The sequence below is a fragment of the Saimiri boliviensis genome, chromosome 19 (genome assembly GCF_048565385.1).
Source record: "Saimiri boliviensis isolate mSaiBol1 chromosome 19, mSaiBol1.pri, whole genome shotgun sequence".
Lineage (NCBI taxonomy): Eukaryota > Metazoa > Chordata > Mammalia > Primates > Cebidae > Saimiri > Saimiri boliviensis.
Genome location: NC_133467.1, coordinates 21,601,539 through 21,618,703, shown reverse-complemented (window position 1 = coordinate 21,618,703; position 17,165 = coordinate 21,601,539). Strand labels below are relative to the sequence as shown.

Below are 17,165 nucleotides of genomic sequence, written 5' to 3'. Positions count from 1 at the left end.
TAACAGCCTATTATAAAGTTTACACTTTATAATTAAATACAAATAAATATTTGGAATTTAGAAAGCATCACTATGATTGTATCATTTAAAAATATGAGTATATTTTAGAGAAGGAGCATTGTTATACAAGAATCCTAACATTCTAGCAATATAATTTGCATTGTCAATACTCTCTATTCTGCTTTTTATAGCTGTATTGGTCTATGAAAAACACAAATAAACTGAAAAAATCTTAGAGGAAAATCACTAATATGATTAGAAAGATAAGTTGGAAATGAGTGAGGTTTTGAATACCGGAAAAACAGAAGGAAATGGTTTATTATTAGGTTATTACAAGTGACCCCCAAGTTATAACACAATTAGATTTTTGTTGACTAAAAATTAAATGATTTTTTTTAAACCAAAGATTTCTCCTTTCCTGGATAATCACTTCCTCTTTATTGCTTCAAGAATCTTTATATCTTTATACTATAATAATATGGCTGTTTCAAAGTGTACCAGTACTTCTGATCCTGTGGGATAATTTATGTGGAAAATACTGGAAAATGACATGACATTTTGAGAAACTGAATGAAATTATCACATGTGGAGGGAAGGCAGAGAAAGAGCTAGTGAGTTGTATGAGATGATATTGGAGATGTAGGCAGTGGCTGAATTCCGTATTGTCTCTAGGCCAAACTGAAGATTTTGGCTTTTACCTAAGACCAACAAGGACTCATTTAGGGATTCAGAGTAGAGGAACAACACGATCAGATCTGTGGGTTAAAAAAGAATACGATATTGAAGACAGGAAGATCAAGAGTAGACCAGTTAGGAGTAAAAGTGAGAAATTATGGGAGTTTGGTTGTGGTGAGGGCCAGTGGAGATGAAAAAAAGGGGCAGGTTTGAGAAATGTTCAGGAAAATTGAGGACTAGGTGGTAGATTAGTGCTGTTGGGTGACGGGAGAGGTGGAGTCAAGGTTAAGTCCCAGCTTTCCAGATTGTTACGAAGTTGCCAAGATGGGGAACTCTGAAGGGAAGATTTTGGACATGTTGAGCTTGAGATGTCATTGACACATCCAAGAGGAGAAGTCAAGCAGGTGGTCAAATATGCATGGCACAGCAATGATAAATTTTGTTTGGAGACATCTTACAGCTGTAGATATTTGGATGTTTATTGAAGCCATGGATGGAATGAGATTGCTTCAAGAAAGAACAGAGAGTGAACAAAAAAGAGGCCGAGGGCCTAGATTTGAGGAATTTCAATAATTACTGGTATGGCAAAGAGGGCGAATTGTCCAAGGAAATAGAGAAGATACATCCAGAATGGATAGCAGAAAAATCAGAGGAGCTGGAGTCATGAAAGCCATGGGAAGAAGTATTTCAGAAAGCCACGATATTGCTTTGTTATGGAGATGTCTGAGAAGCAAGAGGTGGAAATCAGGTGTTTTTATTATTTACCAGTTCACATGACAATCAGGTGGCTGCTGGTTTCTTGTGGTTGCTGTTTCTGTTACATTTGGTTTCTTGTCTCTTGTGATGTTGCTATTGGGAATGCCGTCCTTTCAGCTCTTTTGTTGCCTACTTCGTAGTTAGAGCAACAACACATGCCAGGATGCTAACATAACAAATGATTCATAGCTCTGAGCAAGGGGATAATGCAGTTATAAACTATTGACAAATAACTCTAGATTTATTTAATAAATATATTCAGGTAACCTCAGAAAAACATAAAGATGACTTAAAATAGTTTAGTCAGTCTGGGTATGTTAATTCTTCCTACTTTTAATATTTTTTCTTTTTCTTGTGTTTCTAGGAAGTTTATATTCTTTTTATGGATTTCAAGTTCATCACTTAGGCAGTTCAAGAAGGTTATCTTGTTTTTTCTTTTAATTCAGACTTTTCTTAAACTGCATTGTAACAGAGAGACAGTAAGACCTAAACAATCTAGGTTTTTATCTCACCTTTGTTCTTAATTAATCACACACTCTTAGGCTCTTTGAGAAGTTTTCCTTGTACTGAGTTTGAGGTGCCAGCTGATTTCAGTGGAAATGCCAAACACATGACTATGTCAAGCTTTCAATAGCAGAGAGAGCTTTCTCTCATTCAGTCATGGAATTGCACTGGGACTGAGAGGTGGAAGTACAAGTAAGTTCTACCTCAGCTGCAGAATCTGGAGAAAGTTAACAGCTGACAGGTGCCTCTGGCACCTTGGCCACCTGAGCTCCAACAGTGTGGCAAACCATTTAGTCCTGAGAACATCAGGCAGCACCTGTGACTCCTAGCTTCCTTCATTTCTATCACATACTAACTTAAAGTTCCTTTCTACAAGGTAGGAGATCTGGTAAATCAACCCATGCTAAGGTGTTATTGGGCAGCCTCATTAGTAACAGTAGCTGCATTTTACCAGGGTCTTTCCGATTTAAAAAGATAGCTCAAATGAGTGACTCTAAATGAAGAAATGTTGAGCATCTCTGAAGGGCAGTGGAGGAGAGAGTTGGTGCGTCTTCTCCCTGTCTACCCAATAGTAATCTCAAATGTATACATAATGTTTGAAATTTTGAATGATTGGGAAAACAATGGAGAATGATCTTTGTCTCATGAGTTAATCTTTATTCTGTGTATATGATTCAATCTTAAATCTGTATGTATGATTTTGTTTTATTTAGCAACTTACCAACCACATTCGAGATACCCTACCAAACTTCAGGAACAAACTACAGGGACAGTTGCTTTCCATAGAACATGAAGTAGAAGCCTACAAAAACTTCAAACCAGAAGACCCAACCAGGAAGACCAAAGCATTGCTGCAGTAGGTCACCTTTCCCTTCCTTGGCTCAGCATTTTAAACTAATTTCTTTAGTTTTCTTTTGCCTTAGTCTATTCATCATGTTGTTGCCTAAGTTTAACAAAGGCAGTAAGTAAACTATATGAGGCTATCTATATGATATGCAATAACTCTTGAATTTTTATGCTTTCTGGAACAAGAATTATTGATATTATTCTGTTATTATCAACTTCCCAATTGACCATCCCCATGCCCATTTAAATTGTGTTTTTAAGACTGGATTCAGTAAGTGAGTACAACCATTCACAATGACCAAGTAGGAATTTTTGTCCCTTGTCTTAGAAGTGAGTAAATACATGAAAATATCATTTGTTTTTTTCAACTGTTTGTATGGATGTCAATTGTATTTATTATCTTTTATTCCAATTAATTCATGTCACTTCTTTGTGTGCATTTTTTTCAGTGGAATCAGAACCAAGGATTTAATTAAAAAGTGCTCACAAGGGCCGGGCGCGGTGGCTCACGCCTGTAATCCCAGCACTTTGGGAGGCCGAGGCGGGTGGATCACAAGGTCCAGAGATCGAGACCATCCTGGTCAACATGGTGAAACCCCGTCTCTACTAAAAATACAAAAAATTAGCTGGGCATGGTGGCGCGTGCCTGTAATCCCAGCTACTCAGGAGGCTGAGGCAGGAGAATTGCCTGAACCCAGGAGGCGGAGGTTGCGGTGAGCTGAGATCGTGCCATTATTGCACTCCAGCCTGGGTAACAAGAGCGAAACTCTGTCTCAAAAAATAAAAATAAAAAAAAGTGCTCACAATAAGGCTGTAATTTTTTTTCTTTTATGTAATAATTTTAATGTAGCCCTTTGAAAATGCAAATGTGAAACTGCCAAGCAGCTTTTCACCCCTTCATGATTTTCCCATGGTTACTAGAGTTATTTCTGAGGTACCTTGGGGTAGGATGGCAGAGAATTATTAGATAATTCCTAGGTCTTCATATCTTATACTTTCTTCTCTTCCTTAACTCCTTCTGGCACCATCTGTTTCTTTATCCCGTGCTGCCACCATGTCAAGTCTCTCTCAGCTAGAAGACTCCCCTGCCCAGCATACACTGCAGGACACTCGAGAGGTCTACCTCCGAAGATGATGTCCGTACCTCTTATGGCACCCTTTTCTCCCCTGCAGCCTAGCAATCAAAGCCTCCTTTATTTGGCATTTAAAGTGCATACTATAATTTCCTTCTTTGTGAGGAGATTTCCAAATACTCAAATATTTAAATACAATATTAATTCATCTTATATTTCCTCATTAAAAATATTATACAAAGGAAAGAGTTTTTTGGTTTTTTTTTTTCCCCAGATGTAGTTCTTTCCTAATTTATTCTTTCTTTTCATTCTTGGGTTTGGTTGAGCTCTTGTAAAAACTTCAAGTTACAGAGAAAGCTATTTCTGCTTAGGCCCTAGGTCATTGTCTTAATATCCAACCAAAACTATTCTACTTGCAAATACTGGGTCTTGCCTCTGTGACTTTATTGGACTCAGATTACAGAACTTTTCACAGCTAGATTCTTGACTTGTAGAGGGCTGATCCAGTTCCTTCTTTATGGTCCTATTCTTTTTGACCTATTTCTTTTATCTCTTCTGTCCTTCCTTCCTGCTTTCCTTTCTCTGTTCTTCCTCCTTCCTCTTATCTCTTCATGCCCTCAGTGTCTGGTTCTGTGAATTCAATGATAAGATTTTTGCCCTCAAGAAGTCCCAGTAGAGTAGGGGAAAACAGACATAAAAATAAACATGATTAATTGTGTTAAAGCTAATAAATGCTATGTTTTTGTAAGTGTAAAATATTAAGGAAGCCCTGATCAGGAAGCAGTTACATGTGAGGAAGGATGTGAATTCACAGAAAATAGAGGCCCCAAAGTAGGGGAGGACCTTGTCATGTGGAAGGAGGGGGCAAGAGCATCATGAGAACTTGGGTAGTATTTGTTCTAGAACTAGTAAGTGGGCCAGGTGGCTCAGGCATAGGGTTTAGGGAAAGGAGCAGCTAGAGGTACAATTTCTGAAAAATTTTTCATGTTTCAATATGTATATCACACCTTACTAGGTGTTTTTAAAATATAAAATTAGCATATACATGAACATAGCTAAATCCAATTATAGTCTAGCTTTTTTGGCCTACTTATCTGCAGTTACTTTTAATTTATCCATGACTTTGATGGAAGAGAATAAAAAGATACAAGTTTTAGATAGTTTGAATTTTTTTCCTTTTGGATTTTGAATTTGAAAGTAGTTCCAGTATGTTTAAAATGGAGTTTCTAAACCTGGTAATCACAAATGAAAATAGTTTTTTGCCCCGTTTCTTCCTTTTTTTTTTTTTTTTTAAAGCAGCCAGTGTAAGGTAATTCATTCCTTCAGGGAACAAATATTTATTAAATCTCTCAATTATGTTGAGCAGAGAAAGTTAAAGAAAACCTATGGTACTTGCCCTTAAGAGAGTGACTGATAGATGTGGCAATGTCTGTATTGTGCCTAGTGCTCTGCAGGAAATACACTGAAGACAGAGGAGGGGCAATGAGGAGTGATGCTGGATAGAGTCATGGATCATGAAAAATTTTTGGGAAGAACCAATGATTGAGCTGAGCCTTAAAGAACACATAAAAATTAGTCAGGCAAAGCAGCAAGGGACAGAGAAAATGGTGTTCTGAGCAGAAAGAAAAACAACTGTAAAAGCACAGGGGCATGGTGCATTTGGGGAACTACAGTGGCTTCCTTATGGCTGGCTGGAAGGTGAGTGGGATGAGTGGTGAGAGATGGGGCTGAAGAGGCAGCCAAGGCCAGACCATGAAATATGGGGAGATGGGCTAAAGGGTTTTGATTGTATTATCAAATTGTGGAGATCCGTTGAAAAACAAGGCCAGAGCTAGTTGTAGAGGGGTCACAAGTCTGTGTTACTATGATAGGGTGAGGTCTGACATTGACAAAGATAAACCCAAAAGCAGGATGGTCATCTAGAGGAACCTTCAGTGATGCTGGGAGGCATTGCCGAGAGCTGAACCAAGGCAGTGTCAGCAGGCGTGAGGAGGAAGAGCTCAACCAGCTGAGCTGTAATGGAGGAGAAATGACCAAAAAGTGGTGACTCCCTGCAACTGTTGGGTGAGGGAAAGGGAGGTATGTTGGATGCCCCAGATTCTCTGCCTTGGGTGAGTGGTGACATCCATCATGAGGGGAGATTTGGGAATGCAGGAGGATCAGCAAGTTTGGGAGTAAAACAAATTGAGAGGTTGTTTTAGGTGTGTTGAGTTCAAGGCTGCTAAGAGGAAACAAACATCCAGTAGACGGTTGAGCATACGGGCCATTCACTCTCCTGAGAGTTATAAGGTAAAGCAGAAGGTGTGGAGAAACTATTTCTTAATAACCACTGAAGCTGTGGCATCCTTGAGATCACCTAGGGATAAGTGTGAGTAGAGACTGAAGCTGTGATATTGGGGGAGTAATAGAGCTAGAACTCCTGGGATACTAGGTGGTTGTGATGTGATAGGAGTTCAGGTTCATTTGACTATTCTACATAAAGTTTAATTGCTAAACTCTCTATTTCGAGTATTCTTTAAATACCATTTTATGACTGCAATCAAATGAACAGAATGCGTTGAAAATAAATATATTTAAATATTTATTCTAATTAAATGTCTAAAATCTTGATGTGTGTTTTATATAATCACATTGTGAGTGCTAAATAGAGTGTAGTGTTAACTCTGCCAGTAGGTGCCACTAAGAGCACCTGGAAAAGGATTCTAAGGAATAACCAACCAGAGGAAAAGAAAATGAGGAGTGCAAAGGCTTGTAACTTTGACTTGAATCTATTTCTCTTTAACAATTACAGGATGGTTCAGCAATTTGCCGTGGACTTCGAGAAGAGAATTGAAGGGTCAGGGGATCAAGTAGATACCCTGGAACTCTCAGGTGGTGCTAAAATCAATCGTATTTTCCATGAACGCTTTCCTTTTGAGATAGTAAAGGTTTGTGTCAAATGTTATTTTTTCCTTAGTTTCACTTTGTTTCCATATTGTGTTTTACGTAACTCTTGATACAATATTGAGTGAGTGGTATAGAACTAACATGGTTCTTTGAACAAAACCTCCATATTCAGGTAATGAAATTCAGGAGAGAAATATTTTCTTACTGATGATTCTGATTTTATTTAATGAAATTTAACTACATTTCAAACAGAAATACTAAGTTGGGTTTCCTATGATGTTTGTTGTCTAATTAATTTAAAAATATTTCTTGAGCATATACTATGCACCAAATTTCTAGGTGCCAGTGATTAAGACAGAGAAGACTCTGGCTTGTTTAGTGGGGAAAGATAGAAAATTAACAAATAGACAAAATAAGGAAGTTTCAAATGTTTTCATGTAACATGATGTAAGAGGATGGGGCTGGGTGAGCCACTTTTAATGGAATAGTCAGGTAAGTTTTGTCTGAGCAGGAGACATTTAAACTGTGCCCAGAATGGCATGAAGAGGTCAGCTGGGTTAAGATCTGGGGGAAAGAGGTTGTTCAAGGCAGAAGTAGCAACCTCAGGTAAAGTACTGAAGGATGACAGGTGAAGAACAGATGTGGCTGATGAAGGAGAGGGGCATGAAATGAATTCAGAGAGGATGAAAGCATCCAGTTCACACAAGGCTTTCTAGGTTGAGGTAGATTCTTTACGCTTAACAATGGGAAGTTACAGGAGGGTTTTAAGCAGTAATGTGACTTGATTTGGTTGATGACTTTAGAAAAATAGTATACCTGCTGGATTGTAAAGAACCAAGAGACAACATGAGGAGAACAGTAGGCCAGACCAGGGGTGGATTCATTTTCTGTGGGATCTGAAGTTTCTACAATTTTGCAGGCCCCCTTGAAGCAGAATACAAAATTATAAACATACAGGGTCTTGGAAGAAGCCTGTGCAAGGCTGAAACACTGAGAATTAAACTTCTTTAGCTTTTCAGTAAAAGTGCCCTAGCAAGAATGGATAGAGAGAGATGGGTGGCTTTGACCTTTTGGCGATTAAAGTTGCTAGGACTTTGATTGAAATGGGGGATGGAAGAAAGAGAAGTTTTGAGACGACTCCCAAGGTTTTGGCTTTCACAGCTGAGTCAGTGGTGGTGCCCATCAGATGAGGGAAATGGAGGAAAAACTATGTTTGTATGGAGAAGTGAATTAGTAGTTCTGTTTTGGACGTGGTAAGTGTAAAATGCCCAGTAGGGAGTTGAGTAGTTTTAGGGTCCATGCTACTTGTCCCATGCAAAGAGGCAAGTGCTTATGTCTTGGTGTGGGAGGCAAATGAGTAAATAGATAGTTTCATTAAAATGTGCCAAGTAAAGGGATAAACTTCAGCACAGGGTGCTATGGAAACATAGCTTACAGACATAAATCCCAGCTTAAGTGTGTAAGGGGAAGCAGGCTTCTGAGCTGAGTTTGGAAGAATAAGCAGCTACTTATGCAGGAAGAGGTAGATTACGGGAGGAGGTGTTCCAGACAGGAGAAGAATGATAAAGGCTCTCAGCTATGAAGCCATGGGTTGTGGGTAGAAACCTAGAGCAATTTGTCATTCTAGGGCATAAAGTGTGAGGGGGGATGTGGACAGACAATGAAGCTGGAGAGGCCAAATCTCAGAAGTCAGGGATGAACTCAGTGTTCTCTGGCTATCCCTTCAAGGTCTAAGCTCTATGACACTTTGATCCTACTTCCAAGTAGATTTATGGTACCTAGGGCTTATGAGAAATATTTGTACAGTAATCTATCCTGAGCTGGCTTGTTAAAATAGTACTATTTTTCTTTTACAAAGAGGCCTTGAATTCAAATTGTTAAAGTGGCCAAGGACAAAAGACAGCCATTGTTAATTTCAGGACATCTGTACTGCTACTGTACATCAGGTGATACCCTCATTTATGCATTCTCCTGTGCCCTCAGATTTACCATATTTAGCAAAAGAATGAAGAATTATACATTTCAAATGAATGGCTAGATTATGTCCAGAAGGTATCCTTATGCACAGCACTCCATATCTGCAATAGAGTTAAAAATCCACTGCCCCCAAACTCCCAAAAATCCCTAGTATTCTGTGTTGCCTTGAACTTTATATAAACAGATGTTCTGACCATCTGGGTTTAGGTTGTGAAAGACATGAGTATCCATTTATTAATCACAAAGTTAGGTTATTCTCATTCTGTAATGTTCAACAGTATTATTCAAAGGAATTAAGTGTCATAACCATAGCTCATTTTGCATCTGCAGATGGAGTTCAATGAGAAAGAATTGCGAAGAGAAATAAGCTATGCAATCAAAAACATACATGGTATCAGGCAAGTGATTCACATTTTTCTTGTCATCTGTTCAAGCTACCAAAAGAAAATTAATGTTTATAAATGGCCAAGAAACTCATCTTTTCATCATTGAATATGGTAGGATACAGAGGTGGGAGTAAGAAATAGGAAATCCTGCTTTGGGGTTTAATGGTAACTTCCTGTATTGCTGTAGTCAGTTTTTTCCAAGTGAAAAAGCAGAAACCGTTTCCTTGCTTCCACCCTGCACTCAGCAAGACCTGTTCTCTGGAACCTTCAGTTTTCATGAGGGAGGCCCAAACATGCTCATAGTTAATCATTATTTACACCAAGAAGGGACAGATTAATTTTGACTAGTGTTGTGGAGCAAGATTGGGAAAGATTAATGGAGGTAGTTACTTTTTGAGTTTACCCTTGCCTGTGGAGAGGATGATTTCAACAGGCCAGGGTGTGTTGTGTGTGTGTGTGCTTGTGCGTGTAGGGGGGCATGTATATGAGGTGGATGGCAGTGTGATGGGACAGGAGAGGTTGGAAGGATGGAATGGAGGTTGTTGAGACTGGAAGATAAAAGAAATGATTTTCCAGTGGAAGGGGTGGTATGACCAAAGGCTCAGAGGTGAGAGGGCACAGCATGTACCCATGGAGCCAGGAGTCATGCATATGCGTGGGACTGGCATGAGGAATGTTGTCAGGAGAGCAGAGGGGCCTAGCTGTGTAGGATAGGGGGGTGGGGTGGAACTTGTGTCTGAATTTCCCCTTGTTTAAAGTGAGATTATTCTAAATTACCTCTATCTCAGTCTGTTTGGACTACTATAACAAATGACTATAGACTGGGTGGCTTATAAACAACAGAAATTTATTTCTCACAGATCTGGAGTTTGGAAGTCCTAGATTAGTGTATGAACATGATTGGGTTCTGGTGAGAGCCCTTTTCTGGCCTGCACATTGCTGTCTTCTCATTCTGTCCTCGTGTGGCAGAAAGAAAGCTAGTTAGTGCTCGGGCCTCTTCTTATAAGGGCACTAATCCTATTCATGAGGGTTCTGCCCTCATGATGTAATTACCTCCCAAAGGCCCCACCTCCTACTGCCATCACTCTGAGGGGTACAGTTTCAACATATGAAGTTTTGGGGGAACACAGACATTCAGTTCATAACAATTTATTTAAAGAATTATGATAAGAACAAATGATTTTAAAACACATATTTCTTCATTTCAAGTACAGAAGGCTGAATATAACTTAATGAGCATATGTTGAATTGAAGTATCCTTAATTCAAGGAAATAAAACTTAGGTTGCCTAGTATATAGATTGCCTCATATGAATGAGGTGGCCACTGCCTGTTGTCATTTGTGGCTCAGCCTCTGCCAAAGGACCAAGTTGAGACTATGTTGGGAACAGACCCTGAGAGGGCAAAGCTTGACACTGAGTGTGCATGTGATGGGTGATTTAACAAATAAGTTATGATGCTTGAATTATTTATTGTTTTAAAACTTAGATAGTCTGCTCCACAAATCTCAAATAGTTTGGGAAGATATGAGTTTATAAAGCAAAGAGGGGAAAGCATCTATAACCAAATCTAATTTTTTTTCTTTTACCATTGATAGGATTTCTAAGCTCCTCTATTCTATTTCTTCTCCATCAAACCCAGAATACATTTAGTGTAGAAACTGTCTTGCTTTTTAGCTGGGCAAATCTGGTATTTGGACATGCTCATCTGATAAATACAGTGGAACCAAATTACATTTTTTGGGTCATACAGTATTTGAACTCAGCCAAATACAGTATTTTTACTTAACTTGTGAAACTCCTTACCATATACAGCTTTTGTCAAATAACAACTGCAAAAATCTCAGTAATCCAGAATTGTCAATTTCTGATTTATATGCCTACCAACAGGAGATTGATGGTGGTTATTATAAATTTGCCTGTAAGATGATAAGAAATGCACAATGTCCTGAGTATAAGACATACTCATGGTTTGCTTATGTAGGACTTTATATACACTTGGTTTGATAATTTTTTTTCCACATTTGATTCCATTCACTATTTGAATAGTAGAAGCCCTCTTTGCCCATGAAGGGCTTGATGGAAGAGATAATTTGTTTTTCTTATTGTTTTGTTAACGCTGAATGCTGACTCTGAGCAAGGGAGGGAGACAGTCCTTATGGAGCAAATCAAGATAAATAGGATAACAGTTCTCCCTACTGTGTAGTGATGGGACTAAAACATGTGCCCAGCTTCCTGCAATGTGAAATAGAATGTTGGGCTTCCAAGAAGGAAGGTCTCAGCAGCAGGACTGGAGAAAGACTGCAACTATTTTTGCTTTTCATCTGGGCTTTAAAGCACAGACAGGATTTGAATAGGCCAAAATTGTGAAGAGGGTGAAATGAACATCACAGACAAAGGCAAAGACATACAATATAAGCAAAGGCAAATTGACTGAAAGAGGGTACATGAAAGGTGGGGGGAAAATAACTGTGAAGAAAGATTAGAGTCAGACAGCGGAAAATTTTTAATATTGTACTAAAGAGTTTGGATTTGATTTTATACCTAGTTCAGAGAAACTACCATTATAATATTGTATGATTACTACAGTTAAAAATAGAAGTGAGCATGGGGTGCTAAGCAAATGATAAGAAAGGACAGTCAGTCAAGATAGTATAAGGGAAGTATTGAAAAAAATTTTCCAAAAGAGGTACCATAGAATTCAGTGTTGAGGGAAGAGAAGTTAACCAAATAAGAAGAGGTGAGGAGGAGAGGGAAGAGGGCCTGGGAGTTGGGAGGATCCAGTGCCAAAGCCTGGAGCCTGCCAGACTATAGTCATGGCCAAGGCTCAGAGTTCAAGGGACCCTGTTATTGTACGTTCTCTCTATTGACCTTTTGTTTAAATTTGAGTAGTCATTTTTCCCTTTTTATGAAACACATGCACACATATATATATCTGCTTTCCTGAGCTCCTGCTCTGCACTAGAGAAAAACATTGTTATAATACCAATTTGAATTAATTAGAGCCTAAAGGAAGACACTGTTATTTTAGTTATCATTTGTTATTTTTGTATATTCATTATTTAATTTAGGCATCTTGAAATGTTAAAATTAATTCATAGCTCCCCTTACTGTCTTATTCTCCCAGTACTCCAAGATCTCAGATTGGGAACCACCAGGGTCACAGTAACATAGCTTTCCTGGAATGAATAAATTATGTAAACCAGAAACTCGACTGTTTTAGTGTATAAAAAGTGAATCTCACTTGGTGTTCCACAAAGGGCAAAAAATTGCTTTTGGAATCTTTTAGAAATAGGAATCTAAATTGAGAACACCATTTCTATTGTAGCATTTCTTTTTATTGCTGTGAAACAGTGAGGTAAGACAAATTACAGGTAAATATTAGTTAAAGGTCACATGATGTACCATATAAACATTTTGGGCACTTTTTCAACTAATATTAATCTTCCACAGATTGGAACTTATTATGACTTAGCAGTATTAAAGATATTATTATAACAATGCTGTGGATAGAACAAATCATTATGTAACGTTTAAACTTGGTCTATTACATGCTTAATTTAAAGGAATGTTAAACATTTTTCAAAAGATTTTTGAATATTGCTCAATTAAAAACATCTTACGGGCTGCTTGCTTTCTTACCTTCAGGTAAGAGCGGTGGCACTGAAGTTGTGGACGGGCAGGGTGCTCAGCCACTGGGCCATGGAGCGCTCGTCCCGCTCGGTGCCGATGATGGTGGGGTAGATGTGCTACTCCTTGCTTTCTTACGGGCTGCTTGCTTTCTTACCTTCAGGACAGGGTTGTTTACTCCAGACATGGCATTTGAAGCGATAGTCAAGAAACAGATTGTAAAGTTGAAAGGGCCATCCTTGAAGAGTGTAGATCTGGTAATACAAGAATTAATCAACACTGTGAAGAAGTGTACCAAAAAAGTAAGTTTGAATTATTTAACTTTCCAGTACATGGCTTTGGTTTACCAACATTCCCTATCTCATTGCATGATTCTCTTTCCCTGACCCTCACTTTGTTATAGATGTTGTGTGTTTGCCTACAGGGAAGGATTGTGGAAAGTACTGAGTGGGAACTGCTTCCATAAAGGGCAGACATATTGTCTTCTGTCATTCCTAATATGGTGGTTTAGAAAGAGTATATTTCTTTGGCTGATTTTCCCCTTGTTGTCTTTAACAAATAAACATTATTTCTGAACAATTAGGCAAATGCCCTAAGCTTATTTTCCTTGTGGTGCATGGATGAGGGTAATTATTAGAGGAAGGGAATCATTGACAGTATGTATATCAATAAGAAAATTCTTCCAAATTACAAATGTATTCCACTTGAGCCTGAGTGTTCTGGGAAGGGGCAGTGTAGTAGTATAGTATGGTGGATAAGAATCCAGCCTTGGAGGTTTAATGACCTAGATTCAAATCTTGGCTCTGATACTTACTTTCTATGTGACCTTTGGCTTAACCTCTACAGTCTTGTTAATTTATCTGTGAAATGAGGATGATGATGATGATAATAGTAGTACCATCTTAGTGAGGATCAAGTAAGATGATGCCTGAAACCTATGGGACACCTAACACACTGATTAACGATAGTAAGCGCTCAGTAAATGGTGACTGATCCATAAATTGCCATTTTAGGAGCAGCCAGTATTCTCTACCCTGAATATCTGTTGAATCTATGCTGTAAAGTGTTAGTGCAGGACTTCCCAGGTAGAAGGATTCCTCATTGAGGAATATGGAGAACATGTGCTCAATTCTTCAGTACATGAAAGGAATATCTTGTATTAAAAAACATAAGAGAATTAGTGATGGTGTTTAGAGTAGGGTAGGTCTAGGCCTTTGACAGTTAACATCAGTGCTTTGAATATTTCTTTAATTCAGAATGTAGATAATTCTGTTTTTGTTAGTTTTGTTATCCCTCCCTTTATAGATGGTTACTAAGAGTTACCTTTCTGAAAAACCAGTGGAAAGAAAGAGAAGGAGAGAATGAGAGGGACAGAGAATAAGAATGAATATAAATATTATTTCCCAGTTACCTGACAGAAAGGCTCAGGTAAAGAACAGATGTGCATAGTAAAAGAGGCAAGTGAGCTGAATTCCTAGATGTGAAGGCTAAAAGATAAGCAGTAAATGGAACTAGCTTGGGACCCAGAGTTGACTCTAGGAGGTTCAGACCCTTTCTCTAGAGCTCCTACTGCTTATTTCCTAAACTTCTGGTTCCTCTTCTCCAAAACAAGAAGAGCCACAGGAATTAAAGGACTTGGGGGCAGGAAGAAGAATGCATGTGGGGCTGGAAAAAAACGGTCTTTTTTTTTTTTATCGTGGGGTCTTGCTCTGTTTCCCAGGCTGTAGTGCAATGGTGCGATCTCGGCTCACTGCAACCTCTGCCTCCTGGGTTCAAGCATTTCTCTCTGCCTTAGCCTCCTGATTAGCTGGGATTACAGGCGCCCTCCACCACACCCAGCTAATTTTTGTATTTTTAGTAGAGATGGGGTTTCACCATGTTGTCAGGCTGGTCCTGAAGTCCTGACCTTTGGTGATCCACTGACCTTGGCCTCCCAAAGTGCTGGGACTACAGGCGTGAGCCACCATGCCCTGCCTGAAAAAAAATCAATCTTTCTACCAGCTTGCCACTTGGAAACTTGAAATCAGTTGCTAACACTTCTCATCCCTGTTACCTCGCCTACTCTTCGAAATGCAACCTATTATGTTCCTTGTACATTTAAAGCTCTCTTAATCTCTTAAATGACTTTGGAGATTAATTGATACTGAGTTTCCTACTAACCCTAAGGAATGCCACTCTCAGTACACAGATGTAGCGCTTCTCTTTAGGTTGTCCATGTTTCTTTCTTCTGCCAATTAACCTGTCTTATTTACAAGTGACAGTTGTGCTGTGTTTGTTCCCAAAACTGTTTAGCCAGTTGCCTGTATTTTAATAACATACTTTAAATAAAGAGAGCAAATTAACTGATCCAGTGCAAAAAAGACTTTGAATTTTGTTTCTATGAAAACTAAACTGAATGCTTTGAGAAGACTTGACAGATAGCTTTGCTAGCTACAAAAGCTTTGCTATTGACTAGGTGTAGACAAGATAATGTGTGTGTGTGTGTGTGTGTGTGTGTGTGTGTGTGTGTGTTTGTGTGTGTGTGTGGAGGGGGTTATAAAAATCTGGTTAGGTTCTGCATTCAAATTATTTCACAAGTGTCTTCAGGTTCTCCCTCCACTGTAAAGAAAGCAAAACTGGAAATTATAGATGAAGGATGTGGTTTATGTAAGACAGAATATGCATAACTCTAATCAGCAGATCCACATGCAGAGAACAGACCTTGGCCTTACATCAAAAGATTGGCACATGTGTGGACATTTATGTTTTAAGTTACATAAAGTGTTTATGGTATGCATGAGTCATTTTTTTTTTTATTTATCGTTTCCCATTTTATCCGACCTACTGGAAAGCCAACAGTCAGTTCTGATGGCGTGGGATGAGACAGCTTGTTCCCAGACACTTTTTGGCTTCTATTCTTCTCCGCGCTTTCTATTATATTCCTTGGATTGGTCTCCTATATACTTTTACTATGTTCTCACAATTTTCTATAGTTTGCCTTAGATAAGAATAAAATCTAGCTTTTTCCTTGAGATTACTTTCTCAGTGAAGGATATTTATTAGCTTTCTTCAGTGAAGGATATTTATTCCAGCCCAAAATGGAAAAATCTAAGAGCTTTTATTGGGTATGACATTTGCCCACTTCTTCTGTGGCTTCCAAACATTATTCTTTCACTTTCTCATAGTGTTCCATTAAGGACCAGGCAATGTCAGCTGTCCCTGTTCCTTATATTCACTGTCACCACCAAGTTCCAAGCCACTCCATTGCATTCATCAGGATCTTTAGAACCTGGCTTACGTTTGTACTTTCCATCCCCAATTCACCTTCAATTTGGAAGTGTTCAATGTCCATGTAGAGATCATGTCCAACTTGTAAAAGCTACTTTTCCTTGAGATCTTTGCTCTCCATTCAGCCCACACTAGCTAGCGTCACACCTTCATGACTTTTTCTGGCTCCTGTTGTCATCAAAAAATGTTTTACTAAGAAATTGTAAATCTTAAAGGGCTTGCAGAATGCTGATAACTCTCTTCATCCTCTTTAGATTTTAAGCCAATTGGGAAATTAATGGAAAAGCTCTATTTTGAAGGTTTGAAATTTAGTGTCCACTTCACTGCTGACAGATCTAGGTTGGAAAATGTGGCAGGGCCGTGCTGCTAAAGTGGGAGCCTCCTGTTATTTCCCCTTCCAGCATTAAACCTTAGAGCCCACTAGGCGGATGTGTGAGCATCCATCATTAGTTTTCTTATCTATTACTTCAGTTTTACTTGGATTAACTTTGCCACCCGTTGAAACTCCAGGGCTGCTAAAAGTTACCACTTGTCTTTATTCCCCCCACTCGCCCCAGGCTTCTAAAGAGCTAGGAGATAACTGTTTATTTGTGTGAACTGGTGCCACAACATATTCATAGTTTTCTTAGTCCAATTTCAACTGCTGCCCAGCAGTGCTTCAGTGTCTTAGTGTTTAGCAGCCTCCTATGTTCTCCACAATAATGGTGGTAAATGTTTAGCACTGTCTTCCAACCTCCTCACTCATGACTTTCATCCTCTTTCAATGACGATTTCACAGAGAAAACAGAGGCCATAAATGAGCACTATGAAATATTGATTCTTGTCTTCTATTCCTCAGATCTACTGTATTCACAGCCACACTCCCTTTTTATCAAAACTTGTCTCTGTTGAGATAATATTCCTGACCAAAGGGTGGAGTACCTATCTGTACTTTCACCTCCTTAGACGATTTCCCCATTTGAGTCTTTTATTTCCTGAACCATCGTCTTCTCCATCACTTTAAAAAATCAGCATATAAATATATCTATGTCTGTCCTAATTTAAAAAGAAACAGTGACAAAGACTCATCTGCTGCCTTATTTTTCTCTCTCATGGTCAGCCTTCTTGGGAAAAAAGTAATTTATGCTTTACGTCTTTACTATCTCATTTCCAGTTAATTCCTCAACT

General features: G+C 38.8%; 1 protein-coding gene across 9 annotated transcripts in view; it reads left to right on the top strand.

Annotated features, from left to right (window-relative positions):
* The window catches only part of DNM3 (dynamin 3), a 535,391-nt gene that overhangs the window by 191,060 nt on the left and 327,166 nt on the right, over positions 1 to 17,165 (top strand). For all 9 annotated transcript variants that reach the window (XM_003925367.3, XM_003925368.3, XM_010336127.3 and 6 more), the window contains exons 7-10: positions 2,649 to 2,791; positions 6,646 to 6,781; positions 9,048 to 9,115; positions 12,895 to 13,033. In XM_003925367.3, coding sequence (XP_003925416.1) covers positions 2,649 to 2,791; positions 6,646 to 6,781; positions 9,048 to 9,115; positions 12,895 to 13,033 — 486 coding nt within the window. The remainder of the gene's footprint in view (positions 1 to 2,648; positions 2,792 to 6,645; positions 6,782 to 9,047; positions 9,116 to 12,894; positions 13,034 to 17,165) is intronic.